Raw genomic sequence first — 19360 nt, 5'->3', positions numbered from 1 at the left:
ACCATTACCTACTTACCTTACTCTGATTCTTTCTATACTTTTCTTGATCCAATCTCATCTTCTACTGTTCTACTCTGATTAACCTTACCTTTGCTACTCTGATCCCTTCCTAAACTTTTCTTAATCTTTTCTCATCTATTTCTGCTTTACTCTGATTATTATTACCTTTTCTTTCTAAAGACAAATGTGGATTCCACACTTTGAAATCCTGTGCCTAAAGTGATCTTTAGGAATAAGAGACCTACTTTTAGGAACAAAAAAATAAACTATTTTTATAGGTATCTATACGCTTGAGTGTTTGTTCTTATGATACTTGTCTGATTTGGATCTTTGATTGAGTGTGATTAATTGTGGAGTAATGTCCACAATTACATCTACATATACATATAGATATAAATAAATAAAATTCATGAGATAACTAAACAACTTAGATTATCCTCCATTAAAGTGTATCTATTTTAAATGGATCCTTCTTACCTTAAAAGATTCTTTCTTACTTTAATGGATCCCTCTTAACTTAAGGGAATCTACCTTATCCTAATAGGATCATCTTATGTTAAAAAATTTTATCCTCTTAAATTGTTATGAGATAAACTAGACCAACTAAAAGTACCCCCACTTGAATATTTCATAGAGATCCCTATCATCTTAAAAGACTCTCTCTTATCTTAAATGATCCATATTATCTTAAAAGATACTCTATTACCTTAATAAACTCATCTCATCTCGAAAGGATTTTTATCTTAGCCTAATAAATCTAACTAATCTCAAAAGATTCTATCTTATTCTTAGAGACTCATCTTGTCCTAATAAGCATACTTATCCCCATCACTTTGCTTATCTCATAACAGTGTAACAAACATGATCTATTCCAAAATAAAATAAGTAGATCTTATCTAGTCTAATCTGATTATACCAATTTAATTCTGATCCCATCTAATCTGATCATATCTAACCTAATGGACAAACATGTTAGATAATTTTTGGTAAAATAAGATCAGCTCCTACTCTTATAAATACGTTTTAACCTAAATTGGAGTCTTAGTCCAACCTGGCCATATGCAACTACCTTAACCATCCGATGGTTGCATAACCCCTCTATTTTAACCGACAGAGATTCTGACCTACCTACACTATATAATTCATCCTATCTCAAAGGATTCTAGCATATATTAATAATACATATTCTACCCTGGTAGATCTGCCTAACTTAAACTAGTCTAATCTAGTTATATCCAATCTAATCTAGACCCTACTTAATCTAATATGGTCTAATCTATGTTACAAGTATTAACTAAACCATATTCCTATAAATGAGTTTTAAACCTAAAATTGGTGTCTTAGACCAACTTGTCCGTGAAACCACAACCCAGCCTATGTTATAGGTTGTCCAACCCAATCATCCCAAAAGCAAAGTAAAACTCTGTTTACTCCACCTACCCTATGTAACTGCAATGGTTATCCCAACCCCGATGATATACATTAACCTCAAATTAATGAGACCAAGACCGGAGACAAAAAGCTCAACATCGACAAGGAAGGATATAACAGTCAAAGCAAATCTCGAGATGAATCAAGATTTAAACATTCCAGATAAAGTCTTTTCCTTGCCATAATCTTTCTTACTTCAACCTGTCCAGCTTTTATCCTACATAATAAGTGGCTGAATACCTATGCTCTCCTAATCAACCACTATGGACAAAAAAATTGAGACTCTGGATTTTTGAACCAATTATAAACTGAAAGCTAAATTACAAACTAATCATTTTGCATTCCTTTTCTTACAAATCTCGAGGACGAGATTTCTGTTAAGGGGGTAGGATTTGTAAAGCCCGAAATTTATATAAGAGAAAAAATATATATAAGATAAATAAATAAGTATACCTATATGATAGTGTTCTAGCAATTGTTTGACTTTCTTTTCTTTGTGCATACTCAGTTAGTGGTATTAAATTATTCAACTAACAAATAAATGAATAAAGAAATGTGCACCTCATGCCAATGATTTTGTTGTGATGCATTTTGTTGGAATAAAGGAATCAAGATTTAATTTGACCTCAAATGATAAATGGAAAATATAAAACAAAAATTGTAATAAAGTCATTTCTTGCTTCCATAATTAAATAATAGGAAGGAGGATAAATAATAATAATAGTAGGATTTATACTCACATTTGGATTATATTTGAGATTTGAATTCAAAACGGGAATTAGGATGTGGATTTCAATATTTGGAATTTGAAATAGAAAAGAAAAAAAGAAAAGGAAAACAGACTTTGGGCCAAAACCTTAAACCTGCGGCCCAACTAACCCTATCTTTTCCCCCACCGCGCTGCCCAAGTAACTCACCCGCGCGCCCTGGCGTCACTGACGAGTGGGCCCCCTCGGTCGACACACACCGTGCGCGCCCATGCTGGCTTTCTCGTCACTGATAGAGGAACCCACGTTGCCAGTGCTCTAACGTTTGCGACCCTCGCTGACGGGCCGGACCCGTTCGCCAGCACGCGCATCAGCCGGAAGCCCGGGCTCGTTGTTCCGCTCCCGGACACTGACAAATGGGACCGTGCTGTCAGCCATTCCTTCTTCCCTATGACTGGATCTGAGCAAACCCCCATCAAGCTCGCTGGCTGCGCGTCCGCGTAACTCGGCTGTTGAATCGGGCCGCACTAACTGAAACAGCTGGATTCCGGTTGGGGATCTCCATGGGTCTGGGTCGAGTGGTTGGCACATCCTTGGGAATAAAACCGAGCCCCGGCGCGCAGACCATCTTCTTGAACGTGGAGCACGGAAATCGGATGCCGCGGGGTCACGCACGTAGCCTATCCTCTACACTTGGCTCGCCTGGGTGGTCGCTAGCTGCAGCACTGGCATCCTTTCTCTGCGGCATGGTCTAACAGCGGACTCGCGCGTTCATCGTTACTGGCGAAAGCCCTGGCAACTAACCGCGCAACGAACTCAAAATTTCTGGGTGATTCGCTTGGGATCCGCTGGCTTGCGCGGCTAGAGCAGGCTTTCCCTGCCGACAGTATATAAGAAGTTGCTACCGCCTCACCCTGGCCATCCAAGTACATTGCGAAACCTCTGAGCACTCGAGGAATCAGGAGAGAGAGAGAGAATTGCCTGGTGGCCTATGAACTCCGGTCCGCACCGTCGACCGTTCGTAAAACGACTGCGCTGGGGGCTCGGCAGTGGCATGCGGGATCGGCGGCAGGCCTTGAAGCTTGCAGTGTCATCGGTGGGAGGAGAAGTGGGTCTCGACGTGGGCTCCCTCGGCGAGTAGAAGTCAAGGTCGGCTTGGTGTACAACTTTACCCGGTGAGTGTTCCTACCTATTGATCGTGGCCGTGTAAGATTTGAGTAGTGGCGTCCGGGCTGTATTTCGGGCTCGGATGGCGAGCACTGACCAGCATGCTGCCATGACTATGGCGCTCGACCACGAAGGGTTGGCTGGGGAGAAAATTGCGATGGAACCAGTGGAGGAAGATGATGTGTGCGCCGTCCATCCCTGGTGAACGGTTGGGATCGCTTGAGCGTAACATTTCGATCCGACCAATCTAGACTGTTGATTAATGATCCAAGGGGAAAGGGGGTAAAAGAGTGTGCGCTCATGTGGGCCGTGGATCTGGCATCTAACGGCTCGTATGACATACCGGTTTCGCTTTATAGGAAATATAATCTGGATCGTTCGCGGATGATCGGACGTATGAGAGCGGCCGATACCCCTTCGGCCAGGAATAAATGCAAATGAGCCCTCGGAGTCTTGGTTATTTAACCCGCCATCCACCGCGGGGTAGATCTGTGTCTTGGGACTTTTCGCGCATTAACCCCTGGACTTTCCTGTAATTGAGGCCCAGTCCAGAGAATTATAAAATCTAGAAAAAGGAATTAGAAAATGATTTTTAAAGAAAAATGAATGCTAGAATTTGTTTAATGCATAGAAAATGCATACTTAGTCCAAATTAATTCATTCTGATTGTTTTAACATGAAAGCCACTTTAAAATTTATTTCCTAATTAATCTTATATCAAATACATAAAACCTTAGGAAATTCAGAACTCCTCCATTTTAACTCTGAATTGACTCGTTCAAGTTGCATTAGATTCATATAAATATTACCTACACAGTAACAGTATTAATAATACCATGTTTCATAATTTTATAGTTTGATATTATTTAACCTATGTCTACTAGAATACCTCTTCTGAATCAAATTTAACATGTCCATAATTATAATAGGATTAAAGCATGATCTCTAGCCAAGTTATGATTAAAATTTAAGTTGAATTAATTATTTATGGAATAATATCTTATATGGTATGTACCAACCAATTTATAATATAGTTTGATATTTTAATCACATAAATCCTCTATAAAATCATAACTCCTTAACCGTAACTCCGACTTTAGTAGTTCTCGTTCCCACAACCTCGTTGCATTGCGTAGATTATTATTTTGTTCTTATGTCTGGTGTGATGTTAATTTTGTCTATACCATATTTGTTTGTATTGCTACGACTAACAGCGAGGTTACAAGTTACTTGAAGAGCAAGTTGGTACCTAGAATCTCAAGTCCCAGGCAAGTTGTGCCCTTGATCCACTTTTGTTACCCAATAATATTCTTTATTATCACTATTGAATGGTTTAATTTTGATGGGACCCAATAGGTCACCCTAGTCTGGTTATCATTTTTACCTTGTTTTATCCCTGAATCATTTGGGTAGTTTTGCTATTGCTCTATATGGTTTTGGGATTAATATTTCATTATATCCATGTTCTAATTATTCTGTTATGCTATTTATGTTCATGTTAAGATCATTATATTATTGTTAATTGGAACATGGAGCTTAACTTGAGAAACGTGTGCCACCACAAGGGAGGAATGGGACCCCTTGGCTAACTAATTAGGAAATCTAGTGGAAGATTACCTTACCTGAAAGGGGCAAAAGCAGTAGGGGAGTTGCATGCAAGGAGGTTCTCGGGTTGATTTTGCTGCGATGGCGGTTAGACGGGGGATTCTTGCAAGTGCTCTTCCCATAACTGTAGCGGGTTTCCGGAAGCTAGTGGAACTTTGTAAAGGCCTCGTAGTGGATCCCTAGCCATTCATCTCGATAGTGTCTAAGGGCCTTGTAAACCCTGGCGACATGGGAAACACGACTTGTGGGTAAAGGGTACAACCTCTGCAGAGTGTAAAACTGGTATACTAGCCGAGCTCACGGTCAAGAGCAGCTCAGGACTCTCGCATGATTAAATTATGGAACCTAAACTCAATTTGTCATTTGCATTGCATGGGATTTGTATTAATTTTGTTTGATTATTTATTATGGTTTCGTATTTACTTACATTTAGTAATTGCTATAAAATTTGACCAACTTATTAAAAGCAATGCTCAGCTTTAACCCCTATTGTTGATCAGCCTTACACTTCATGAGCTCCCACCTTGGCGAGTTCATGCACATTATTCCCCACAACTTGTTGAGCGATGAACATGTTTGAGCTCACCCTTGCTGTCTCACACCCCCCCACAGGAGAAGAACAGGTGGTTCAAGTGGAGCCACACATCGAGGAGTTCGATTCGATCTAGGTGGCATCTCCCAGTTCACTTTCTGGCGCCAAGGATGGATTTTAGATCCTTTTATATTTATCTTTTATTTTGTAAGACTTCCGCTATGTAATAAATACTCTGATTATTGTGACATTTATCTTTATACACTCTGTTATTATATATGTTGTCTTCTTTGGCGCATGTATGAGATGCACCCAGTTTTGTCCCTTAAATCCGGGTGTGACAATGACCGAGGAATCCGCGAAACAGATGACTTGACACAAAAATGGCAAACGATACAATCCTGACAAGATGGTGCACACATTCGATGGTGAAGCACGAAAACATTTTGATGCTATTCACCGTGAAAAAGCCGAAGAGGCTCGTAATGTACGTGTTGCGCTGGCCACAGATGGGTTCAATCCTTATGGAATGAGCACTGCCCCATACACATGTTGTACCGTGTTTGTTGTCCCAATCAATCTACTCCCGATGTATGCTTTCAAAAACAGAACATATTCGTGTCGTGGATAATTCCCAAACACCCAGGGAATAAAATGGGCGTGTACATGGAGCCTTTGATTGATGAATTGATACATGCTTGGGAAGAAGGGGTATAAACGTATGACCGAGCAACGAAGACAAACTTCAAAATGCATGTTTGGTACCAGTACTCCATGCATGACTTACTGGATTATGGGCTATTCTGCACCTGGTGTGTTCATGGTAAGTTCCCATGCCCAGTTTGCAAGGAAGCTCTTAGGTTCATTTGGTTGAAGAAGGGTGGCAAATATCCATCGTTCGATAAACATCGACAATTTCTCCCTCCTGACCATCCATTCCACCTAGACATCAAGAACTTTATGAAAGGTGTCGTAGTGACAGATTACCCACCTACAATGATGACTAGTGCCTAAATTCGTCAATAGATAGATGAGCTCGTGGCCAATCCAGATGGTGGTTTTGTGGGATATGGTGAGCAGCATATGTGGACACATAAGTCGGGCTTGACTCCACTCCCCTATTATGACGACTTGCTACTTCCACACAACATTGACGTGATGCACACTGAAAAGAATGTCACCGAGGCACTTTCGGCAACAATTATGGACATTCCTGATAAGTCAAAGGATAATATAAAGGCAAGAGTGGATCTGGCAACGTTATATGATAGACCAAACCAAGAGATGAAGCCACCTAGTGGTGGAAAGACATGGAGAAGGCCTAAGGCCGATTTCATCCTCAGCAGGGCCCAAAGGAAGGAAGTACTACAGTGGATCAAGATGTTGATGTTCCATGACGGGTATGCAACTAACCCGAGTGTATTATCTCTCATATGCGTGCTAAACAAAAGAACATCTTAAGGGTTGGGATGTTGTGTATAAGGCATCGTCGCACAGTAAATTACCTGTTCCAAACGATGAAGATTATAACTTAGACCCTGACACATATGATGGAGAGTTCTTCCAAGAAGATGGGCTAGAAGGGCGATTTGAGATAGACTTAACCGAAGCTATCGGAATGAAAGTAGATATTGAAATGGTTTTTGAGGAGGAGGATGATGAGGTCCAAAATGAGAATGACTTAGTAATACTTGAAGACAATGACATTAATGACGAACTTGCGCCTTCAGATGGTGTTTACTATGAAATGGTTGATAGTGATGATATGACTTATGATTTGGCTAACCCCGACACATATGAAGATTATTTTTAATCGATGTAATGCTATATTATTTGTTATTTCGCACTTGTTTCTAAATACATGTTTTTTATATGTGCTTATTTGCTTACTCTTAATTGCAGATTGTTGGACAAAGATGGTGGGCAGTGGGATGAGGACAAGGATGGGGAGGAGGAGCACTCGTAGGACGGCGGAGGAAGCACAGCAGGACGACGACGTCCAGCAGTAGGTGGAGCAGCCGCTGTTGACGCGGCGTAGCAGGACGACGACAACGGTCAGCAGGACGCCTCAGGTTCTAGCGCCTCAGGTTCAAAGAACGTCTACCTGCAAGGTCCCGCGAGTCTCCTTCAGCGTCCCATACTTCAAGACAGGTGGCCGCTGATTCGGCCGGATGGGGAGAGTCATGTAACTTGATGTTTTCGCTGCTTGATCATATTATGTGCTCAAATTCATAATATAAACTAATACTTTTTTATCACTTGGACAGGTCTTGGAAGGTTGTGGAGAATGCAGGGGGTCATGGTCACAACCCCAATGGCATCCTCGGCCTTCTATGCAGGGAACACTTCCTTGGACTGGTTGATTACGCCAGAGTGACGGGCCCAGTCTACACCTTCGACCACTACGCTGTCGCCCCCGATGCAGTAGACTGGGATGGTAGGGAATTCAACAACAAGGCAGAGATGGCTTTGAATGAGGTGGTTGGGGGGTATTTATAGCCCTCAATCACTTCCTAGCCATTGGTGAAGTCTGCTGGCGACGGATGCACCGGACAGTCCGGTGCGCGCACTGGACAGTCACTGTTCACTGTCCGGTGCGCGCCACGTCAGCGTGTCCATTAGGGTTTGGAGCAGTTGACCGTTGGAGCGCCTTGTCGTCTTGCTGCACCGGACAGTCCGGTGACCTCTGACTTCTGCACTCTGACTTCTATCGTGACACTGTTCATCACTGTTCATCTGACGAAACGATCGTTGGCGCGCAGGGAGTCGTTAATCCGCTGGTGCACCAGACAGTCCGGTGAATTGTAGTGGAGCATGCCCAACAGAAACCCGAGAGTGGCTATTTTGGATGATGGCTGGCTTGGCGGACACTGTCCGGTGCGCCAAAAATCAGCACACTCTAAGTCTTGCTCCAATTTTTGATTAAGTCCTTAACTGTATTTGTTTCTTGGTTTGTGTTGAACCTTATGCACCTGTGATGAATGATATCTATACAAACTAGTTAGTCCATATGATTTATGTTATACATCAACCACCAAAATTGATTATAGAAAATGGTTAACCCTATTTCCCTTTCAAGAATGATTTCACGTGTAACTCACGCAATAATTGTAACTGAAATGGAAGAAACGTTGACATCTTATGAATTTTATATACCAAATATTTTTTATGATCATATATGAACATATGTTGGGCCTCCACAAAATTTCATAATTTTTAGGCTATTTGTGTAATATTAATTCCTTTTTTATAGAAAATCATCATAATACAATTAAATTCATAAAATATTTTAATGTCGGCCAAAAATTACAAATAAGTTACCAAGAACAACAAATAGTCTATAAAAAGATAACTTTAAGTCCCCACATGAAGATAACCTTAAGTCCCCATATGAAAATAGTAAAGTATTCAGTACCCGATAGATGTACCCGACCTATTTTCACCCCTAATAAAATGCACGTCTGATTTATTTTAATTTTATAATTTAATCATGTGAGGGTCCGAGCCGCTTGTGACCGTGAGCACGACTGATATATTAGTTTTACACTTTGCAGAGGTTGCACATCTTAACCCATAGTCATGTTACCCATTTGCCAAGGGCTCAATACTCACATAAATCTCTTCTTTGGAGGTGAGGCAGGATTCACTACAAGGACTTTGTAAATTTCCACTAGCATGAGAAAACCCGCTACGGTTTCAAATAGAGGTGGTATATGAACCCCTCGTCTGAAAAGCTTCCACAAAGCAGATCAACCTAAGAACCTCCCTATACTTGAGCAACTCCTCCCTGCTTGCCCATGTCGAGGAAGGTTCTTACACACCAACTTTCGTAATCAATTAGCTAAGACCAGAGCCATAAAAGTAATTGTGGTCACATTGTTTTCTCGGTTGGTTCTCCATGTTCCAATTAAACACGGTGGCCTTATCCTGCATAATAAATAAACCAACAATAATAAATCATAATAAAATATGACCATGATTCATAAGTATCATTATTCCCAAAAACGAAGTTGAGCACAAGAATGTCTACCCAATAATTAGTAACTTAGGGGTACACAAGGCACAGGGAAAACAAAGTTAGGTAACCTATTAGGTCCCGTCGGGTTAACCTAACTGCAATGCATAGGTGAGGACATAATAATAAATATTATTAGGTAAAAGAACGAGATCAAGAAAACACTTGCCTTTCTTAGTAAACTCCTGTTGCTCAAATGCTTTTGTAGGTTGGGCTTGAAAACCCTTTGTCAAGGATTTCCCGAGGGTGAATTTATATAGGTTAGGGTGGTTCATGCTCTCGTTGTGCGATAATACCCTATGTCCTGTGTTTTGATGGCTATTGATCTGTTATGTTCTGGTTTATGCTCATTTCCATCCTAGGCACTGAGGCCACGTCGTAGGCTCCGGTTGGACCTTGCCTTAGTGATGACACAATCCATTTTGGACAAGGCTTGGATTTGTCCTGGTCATGCGATAGGGGCATCGACCATGTCAATAAAAAAATTAACTGTATGTGTCTTCATGAATTCTCTGATCAAGCAACTAACATCAATTTCGATCTCTAAACAACTGTCTGCTTTGCTTATCATTTGCTGCTACAACCAAGTCTGGGCAACATTATTAGGTACATGCTGACATATATGTACTACAAAGTCCACTGACACGGTTCTTGTAGCAGTTGTTACTCGATTGTTATCGCGATGCAGGGATTATATTGGGTCTTGCTTATTATTCGTTGACCCGGTTCACAAACACGGTTCCAAGCACATTGTATAAATAGAGAGTAACATCTAAAGCAGCTCTTCATCTCCTCTCCTCGTCACCATCTCGATCGAGCTCCAGAGCTAAAGCAGATAGAAAGCTCAGAGTGAGAGAGCAGCATCTGATCGACCAATTGTTCACCTTCGTCATGAGGTCCACTTGGTTGGCATTTGCCTTGTCGGCGCTCGTCGTCGTCTCCTCATCAGCGGCACACGTACACGCCTCGCCGGGGAAACTTGAGGTCGGTTTCTACGAGCACTCATGCGCACAGGCCGAGGACATCGTGCGCAACGCCGTCCGCCGCGGCATCGCCCGTGAGCCCGGCGTCGGCGCGGGGCTCATCCGGATGCACTTCCACGACTGCTTCGTCCGGGGCTGCGACGGCTCCATCCTCATCAACTCCACGCCGGGCAACCTGGCCGAGAAGGACTCCGTGGCCAACAACCCCAGCATGCGCGGCTTCGACGTCATCGACGACGCCAAGGCCGTCCTCGAGGCGCACTGCCCGCGCACCGTCTCCTGCGCCGACATCGTCGCGTTCGCGGCCCGTGACAGCACCTACCTCGCCGGCGGCCTGGACTACAAGGTCCCGTCGGGCCGCCGTGACGGCCGCGTGTCCAAAGAGGAGGAGGTGCTCGACAACAATGTCCCCGCCCCGACTGACGAGGTCGACGAGCTCATCGAGAGCTTCAAGCGCAAGGGGCTCAACGCCGACGACATGGTCACGCTCTCCGGCGCGCACACCATCGGCCGCTCCCACTGCTCCTCCTTCACGCAGCGGCTCTACAACTTCAGCGGGCAGCTGGGGCAGACAGACCCGTCCCTCGACCCCGCCTACGCCGGGCACCTCAAGGCGCGGTGCCCTTGGCCGTCCAGCGACGACCAGATGGACCCCACGGTGGTGCCGCTTGACCCAGTCACGCCGGCGACCTTCGACAACCAGTACTACAAGAACGTGCTGGCGCACAAGGTCCTGTTCATCTCTGACAACACACTGCTCGACAATCCCTGGACGGCCGGAATGGTCCACTTCAACGCCGCAGTCGAGAAGGCATGGCAGGTCAAGTTCGCCAAGGCCATGGTTAAGATGGGCAAGGTCCAGGTGCTCACCGGCGACGAGGGAGAGATCAGGGAGAAGTGCTTCGCCGTCAACCCACACTACTAGTCAAGTTTAATTATCTAATTACCCCGCGCGTGTTATGTTTGTTTATACGTTCCATACATCAACATTATGTAGAGTGTTTTTCGTTCTCTTCAAGGCTGTGAAATCAAACAAGTTTATCAAGTAAAATGGTGTTATTTGCACAACATGCATGTATATATTTAGTGATGACACCCGATCACAAATATAGAAGCTCTTTTTTCCCGCGACCAGCACTGTGTATGTAGTCTGTACAACACTGAGAGCATCTGATTTCACCTTAATTTTAATCTAATTTGTACTAACAAAAAAATATTGCTTTTGAGAACAGTAACTGAATTTTTTTTCTTGTATTGATTGAAAGTTAAACTAAAAGCCCGTATCTGACACTAAAAGCCCGCAACTTTACCGGTTGCACTGACTGGTACTAAAGATAGTATACTAAAGATAGTATTCGAGTACCGATTCGTGCTTAGAACCGTTACTAAAGGTCCCCTATTAGTATCGGTTCTTGGCTAGAGCCGTACTAAAGTTGAAACTTTAGCACCGGTTGTAATCACAAATTGGTACTAAAGTCAATATATATGGGTTTTCAATAACTAGAGGAAGCACATGCTAGACACTAGGCAACATGGTCCAACCCAACGAGGTCCCAACGTCTATAAAAGGAGTTCTAGACCTCTAGAGTTCATTTTTTTACGCCACCATCCTGACGCACGAGCGACGACAATAGTTCCCCGAGAACGAGCAGCGATGACGGCCCGAGAGGCGTGAGCGGTGCCGACATCCCATGAGGCGCAGGCACCGGCCGTGGCCCCGGGAGGCGCAAGCGAGCTACACGCGCCACCTCACTCGCCGGTGGTGGTTACCCGAGGCGCGAGCAGCGGCGATGGTGGCCCCGGAGGAGCGAGTGCCGACCTCGGCCCGGGGAGGAGCGAGCGGACACAGGCTCGTGTGAGGGCTCCCCACATGCGCACGACAGTGATGGCCCCTGTAACACCCTAAATTTGGGGGTATAAAATTTCTTCTCTAAATGCCTACCAAATTCAGGTGTTACCTCTTGTCTCTCCCTCTAGACTCTCTCTCTCTCTTTTCCTTTTGAGTAGAATTAGGTTAAGTAAGTGAGGGATTAATTATTTACTTTTTCAAAACTATGTGAGTCATGAATTGTTGCATCGTGTTGAGCCTAAATTATTCTTTTGTTTGATGCACATGTTTGAAATTATTTGAATTTGGTTTGGGGTTTGAATTTGATTTGAAATCCATAGAGAAAATAAAAAGAAAAGAAATTAGAAATTCCAGGAAAAAGGGAAACCAATTCTAGCCTAGCAAGCCCATCTCGGCCCAGTCATCCCGCGCCCGTGCGTCCGCCCCTCCCTGACAAGCGGTCCCCGCCTGTCAGCGTCATCCCGTGCCCGCTCTCTCTTGCCTCTCTCCCTCTCGCTGCCCGGTGGGGTCGACCTGTCGGCGCCAGTTCTCTCTGCGCACGCACGCTTGCTCTCTCTGTCCCGCAGGCCCTGCTCGTCAGCACTGAAGCTCGTTCGCTTTCACGCTCTCTCTCTATCCTGTGGGCCCCGCCTGTCGGAACCGTCCCCCCCGAGCCGCCCGCGCTCTCCGCCGTGGACGCGCCCACGACCGCTCGTTTCCCGGCCACGCCCCCACATGCCTGAGCCTTTTCTAGAGCCCGCCCACACTCACTCGCCCTCCCCCGCTCAGTTGTGCCCCCAGCCGAGCACCCTCGCCCTCTCTCTCGCTCTGCGCGCGCACCTAGGAAGCTTCGCCACCGTTCGCCGTGGTCTCGTGCCCGTTCTACGGTCTCCATCGAGCCCTTGCCGTGTCTGTTGCCTCGGTGAGCTTTGCCTCGTCACCCGCGACCCGGGACACCCCTCGGTTCGCTCCCTCCCTCTCAGTTTCTCTCGGTCCATGCTCACCTATCCTCTCTCTGCCCCGCCACAGCTCCGCCGCCGTCGACCCGTGCCCACACCGTGCCCTGGACGCCGTTCGTGAGTCCCTGAGCCTTCTCTCAAGGTAACTGATCTAACCCTGCCTCTAATTTCCCCTGGTTTGCCCTTCGTTGCGCGCAATTGCTCGCTGGAGTAACCCCCGATCCGCCGAGGACTTCCCCTCCGTTGTCTGGTCGCCTCAGCCTCATTCTTGCAACTTCGACCCTACCATAGGATTCGCCGAATCCTCCCCAACCTCTCTGGCTACCCATACCAAACCCTAGTGCCCTAGGAGCCCCAGTCTGCCTCGCCGCCGGTGATTGAGCCGCTGAGTCCGCGTATGGTGCCGCCCCTGGCAGGGTCGGAGAAGGTGAAGCCCCCTAGTGCCCATCGTAACCGCCCAGTCCTGATCTAACGACCCGGATTCGCGGATAACGGTTCGCACGGTTCGTGGAGCTAGAGCCGTCGATCTGCGATCCAGTGGCCAGCGCGCCCCGCGCCATCAGCATACTACTGACCCGTGGGCCCCGCGTGTCAGTGCCTCAACCCCCCCAGCCTACCTGTCAGCGCTCGCCGCGCATGCTCACGCTCGAATCTAATCTCGGCCGTTGATCGTGGATCTGACGGCTGAGCAGATGTGATACCCCTTCGCACAGACGCTTTGCTAAAGAAACCCTCGGTTTTCTGGAAAACAACCCGCCGTCCCTGGTTTTTGCTCGTAGGCCCCTGTAATCTTGCAGACAGACCCCTGACCTTTTAGTTAATCATAGATTTAGGCCTAATTTTGTATTTTAAACTTCAAATTTTGTTTATTTCATATCTTTTGCATATGAACTCCAAATTGAGTGATTCAAATTGCAAAATGTTCATAGGATTATTGTCTGTCCAATAAATTATGATCACTCATGGTCTACACATGTTAATTTTATGCCTAGACTATAGGTTAGTATATGTAATTGTTTGTTTATTAAATAAGAAAATAAAAAGAAAAATTCTGATGGTAATTAGATGTTTAACCTTGTGAGATTAATAATATGTAATGTACGAATTTATCCCTGTTATAATTTTGTGTCTTACTAAAAATTAGTGGAATTAAATTATGTAATCCATGGAGATAGATAATATTTAGGGAATCACAAACCTCTAAGTGTGCCAGTTCACCCTAGCACCTAAGTTGTCCTTTTGTGTTCACACTGCTCTGTCAAATTTGTGCTCACTTGGTTGTATATGTTTGGTGTATTGTTCATTTGTCTTTATCCAAATGTATTGAATGCATGATCGTTTTGTTTAGACAATGAGCAACCTGTGGTTCCTGAGTGTATTGCCGAAGATCTTCCTGAGCAACAACCTGGTGAAGGCAAGTGTCCTCTGACCCATTATGTCCTACTTACTTTATAATTCACCATCCTGCATTACTTTATTGAAACCTAAGGATCGATTAGTCTGTATTTACCTTACCCTTGTTTACCTTTTGGGTTATCATGGTTAGCTTTATGCTATTGCTTTAGCTTAATTAACGAACATGATGTGAATATTTATGATACGATGATGTTATCCCGATGATGATCTTGTGATACTTTAGGGGACTCAGGTTGTTTCATGAGTACCTCTCCATAAGGACTTGTTTGTTGAGTGACCACCCGGGATAACAGTGCAACCATGAGGGTGTAATGGGATGCCCTTAGTTGATTAATTAGAGGAACTTGAGGTGTAGTTGGCTTCGCCGTAGGGCCATCAATGGGGTCCGGGCATAGTACTTGCTCTGCCGATGTTCTTTCGATTTGGTTTTGTTAGTCACCCTTCCTGTGGAGAGAAGTACTATGTTTATCAAACTGGAGAAACCTAACGGGCGATTATGACCTCTAGGGAATCTTTGTAATGACTACGTAGTGTATCCCTGGCCATTCACCTCGGTAGTGAAGATCAGGTTTGTACAACCTAGGCTGGAAAGGGATCACGACTCGTGGGTAAAGTGTGCAACCTCTGCAGAGTGTTAGAAACTGGTATATCAGTCGTGCTCACGGTTAAGAGCAGCCTTGGGATCCTCTTTGATTAGAAGAACATTGGATACTTTTATGATGATGATTATTATTGATAATTATGATTCTGATCTCTGGTATTTCCTCTTAAAGGGAGTACTTTTGGGTAATAATTGTGTTTATTACTAAAACTTGGCTATACAATTAGTAATAAATATTTAACCAACTAAAAGCAACTTCTTAACCTTAACTCCACATATAGCCAACCCACTTTAGCCAAACGGGACATTTGCTAAGTACATTGATGTGTACCCACCCTTGCTTTAAAAACCACCCCACCCTAGGTTGTCCCCACTGTATTCAGTGCTCAAGAGGAGATGCAGACAACATGGAGGACTTTGAGGAGTTCTAGGACTACGACGAGTTCTAGTTATGTTAGTGGCAAACCCCAGTTAGCTACCTGTGAAGGCCTTATCTGCTACGTTCGCTTTTCCGCACTTTGATAATGTTAATGACTATGTTAAGTAATGAATCTATGGATGTCTTGGGCATCTTGATGTAATAAAGTACCTTTCTACTATTTACTTTGAGCAATGTGTGGTGGTGTCCAATTATGTAATCACTATGTATGTGAGTTTTTGATCCTGGTTCACATTCGGTTTGCCTTCCAAAACTAGGTGTGACAGCCCCCTCCGGCGGTCGCGCAAGGCGTGGTGTCTCCTGCAACGTCGGCCATGTGAGCCGCGGGTGGCTCCGATGGTGACGACGTCGCTTGAGGCGCAGGCTGCGAGGGTCAGTAATCTATACGATGGTTCGGGCGTTCTTTGGTGACCAACTCCTCTAATCTAGTGGTCTCGACGGCATCATTCGGCGACGACCTCCTCCGGTCCTTTGTTTATGTATGCGACTATTGGTTTAGTCTATACTAGGATTGTTTTTTTATTAATTATGATGTACGATGTATGTATTTATACAATTTTTTATAATGATTTATGCTTTGCTCGATACCATCCATTCAATTTTTGCGTGTATGCTGTGGGAACAAAAATGATATTCAAAATTTGTGCGCATACAATGGAAACTCCCACGACCTGCCATAATTTTTGGATCTGCATAAAAATAGGAACCACAAACACCTGCCTAGTGGTTGTCATAATTTTCGGATCTACATTAAAAAAGGAACCACATGAATGTTGGATCAATAGTTACGCTTATAACTGCATGTGTTTACGCTCAAAACCAAAGAATTTTACGCTCGAACATGGAGATCCGTCCACCAGTGAACTACATGCCAGATCTTTACGCATGTACCGTATTGCATAAAAACCTACACCGTGTAGCATAATTACTATCAACATATATCATAAATTGGTTCTAACGAAACTAACTGTATGGTTGTTTGAGCGATCCTATATTTATGGAGGAAATAAAGCATTTGAATAAGATTTTTTGTTTCCATGTATGCCAATCCATGTCCTTTCATCGCACATCAATGTCATCCTAAATTTGTGCACCTGCAGCAGCAAACATTTTTTTACGCAATGTACCGATTTGAATAAATACATACACTCTGTAGCATAATTACTATCAGTATATATCATAAGCTGGTTCTAACGAGCCTAGCTACATAAGTGTTGGAGCAATCCTATTGTCGGCGTTTCGACCCCGGGGGGTCCTTGGACCGACGAGTAAATTTGTCGCTGCGTGTCCCAGCCCAGATGGGTTGGCGCAAGATGGAACACAAGGGGAAAGCGCGTCTCATGTTATCTCGCACCAGGGGGGTGTGCTCGTAGTACGGGTTATAAGCGTTCGCGAGAGAGAGAGAGAGAGTGAGCCTAATCGTCAGCTCGTCCCTCCGCGCGACCCTCTCGCATGAAGGCCTTGGACCTCCCTTTTATAGATGCAAGGAGAGGGTCCAGGTGTACAATGAGGGGTGTAGCTATGCGCTAACGTGTCTAGCAGAGAGGTGCCTGAGCCCTGTGTACATGCCAACGTGGTTGTCGGAGAGGTGCTAGAGCCCTGTGTACGCGGTATCGTGGACGTCGGAGGAGTGCCTGAGCCCTGTAGAAGCACAGCTGTCGGTGCTGCTGGGATCTTGCTGACGTCTCCTTGCTTCCGTAGGTGTCACACCCGGATTTCGGGGCACCAAGACCCGGGCGCGAACATAATCATCAGGTGTGCTGGGACCAAGTCTCACACTTATGATGAATCATGGCACAGGATCGAATGTCACATCTTTACTATATAATAGGAGTTTTGTACAAAATAAATAAATAATTACATTATAAGGAGACAACGGTCCAGCAACCCAAAGTTGACTGGGAGACGACGACCTAGATCTCTCACGAACTCATCGCAGCATCCTCCATGCGCCTCATCCTGCGGTACCTGTTCTTGACCTGTGGGTGGGTGTGAGACAGCAAGAGTGAGCTCACATACGTTCATCGCGCAACAAGTTGTGGGGAATAATGTGCATGAACTCGCCAAAGGTGGGAGCTCACGTGAAGTGTAAGGCTTACCAAAGAGGATGGTTAGAGCTGAGCATTGTTTTTAAAGTTGGTCAAAATTTTATTAGCAATTACTAAGTATAAGTAAATACCAACCCAATTAAGTAGTAGAACCAAAGTAACAACATCACCTGCGATGCAATGCATATGACAAATTGAATTTAAGTTCCATAAATTAATCATCAGAGAGTCCTGAGCTGCTCATGACCGTGAGCTCGGCTAGTATACCAGTTTTACACTCTGTAGAGGTGGTACCCTTTACCCACAAGTCATGTTACCCATCTGCCAAGGGATCGTGACTTCCCATACACCTCTACCGAGGAGGCGAGGCAGGGTAACACTACGAGGCCTTTACAAAGTTCCACTAGCTTCAGAAAACCCGCTACAGTTTATAGGAAGCTCCAATGCAGGGTTCTTACCTGACCGCCATCGCAGCAAAATCAACCAAGGACCTCCCTACACTGACCACTCCCCTACTGCCCTTGCCCCTTTCGGGTAAGGTAGTCCTCCACTAGCTTTCCTAATTAATCAGCCAAGGGTGTCCATAAACCCTTGTGGTGGCACGTGTTTCTCAAGTTAAGCTCTATGTTCCAATTAACATTAATGATCTTGACATGAACATAAATAGAATAACAAAATAACTGGAACATAGACATGATAAATAATTATCCCAAATCCATGTAAAGCAATAGCAAACTACCCAAGTGATTCAGGGGTAAACAAGGTAATGAGATAAACAGTCTAGGGTAACCTATTGGGTCCCATCAAAATTAACCTATGCATGAATAAATGATATTAAAGAACATTATTGGGTAAAAAGTGGTCAAGGGCACAACTTGCCTGGCACTTGAGTTTCCAGTTACCAGGGTGATTCTTTGGATCCTCGCGCTAGTCGTAGCAATACAATCAAACATGGTATAGACAAAATTAACATTACACCAAACATAATACAAACTGAATAATAATAATCTACACATTAAAATAAAATCCTAGGAATAGGAATCATAATTTTTGGAGTTATAGATCTTAAGATATGAATTTCCAAAGGTTTTATGCGCTTGAAATAGAATTAAATGAGAAATTATTTTTCCTACTGTTTTCATGACAAAATAGAGCCTCTATGTGATAGACAATAATATTACAAAATTTTAGAGACTGGAATGGATTAATTTGGAGTTCATTTAAAGTTTATATGGAATAAACAAGTTCTAGGAATTCTTTTTATATTAAAAATCAATTTCTGTATTTATTTACCTATTTTTATATGCTCTCGGGACTGGGCCTCAAATCCAGAGAAACCCAGGGGGTTCGGGGTAATCTTTCTAAGACACAGGGAACACTGCTAGTTAAACTGCGAGTTCTAATCTATAATTTCAGAGGGGCTCTTTAGCAAATTTACAGAGACGAAGGGGTAAGGGTTGACTTCGGCTGCCCGATCACACATGTGCAGCCCAAATTAGATCGCATAACACCGCGAACCGGTACGCGCTGCTGACCGTAAGATCTAAAACCTACGTCCAGATCATGCCCTAGCGAAACGTTATGCACGAGTTGATCCAGACCGCCGATCAGTAGATAAACGGCCCGGAC

The 19360-nt window shown here is 44.3% G+C and overlaps 1 protein-coding gene across 1 annotated transcript; it reads left to right on the top strand.

The window, feature by feature from the left end:
* The first annotated feature begins 10222 nt into the window (after positions 1-10222).
* Positions 10223-11571, top strand: LOC103641353 (peroxidase 5). The gene has a single exon (XM_008664709.3). The coding sequence runs from the start codon at positions 10349-10351 to the stop codon at positions 11363-11365; it is 1017 nt and encodes a 338-aa protein (XP_008662931.1). The 5' UTR covers positions 10223-10348; the 3' UTR covers positions 11366-11571.
* The last annotated feature ends 7789 nt before the right edge of the window (positions 11572-19360 follow it).

The sequence above is a fragment of the Zea mays genome, chromosome 10 (genome assembly GCF_902167145.1).
Source record: "Zea mays cultivar B73 chromosome 10, Zm-B73-REFERENCE-NAM-5.0, whole genome shotgun sequence".
Classification (NCBI taxonomy): Eukaryota; Viridiplantae; Streptophyta; class Magnoliopsida; order Poales; family Poaceae; genus Zea; species Zea mays.
The sequence above is the reverse complement of the archived record's forward strand: the minus strand, read 5'-3'. Positions and strand labels throughout refer to the sequence as shown.

Coding starts and splice junctions, on each gene's coding strand:
- LOC103641353 (XM_008664709.3), top strand. CDS start 10,349: ATGAGGTCCACTTGGTTGGCATTTGCCTTGTCGGCGCTCGTCGTCGTC.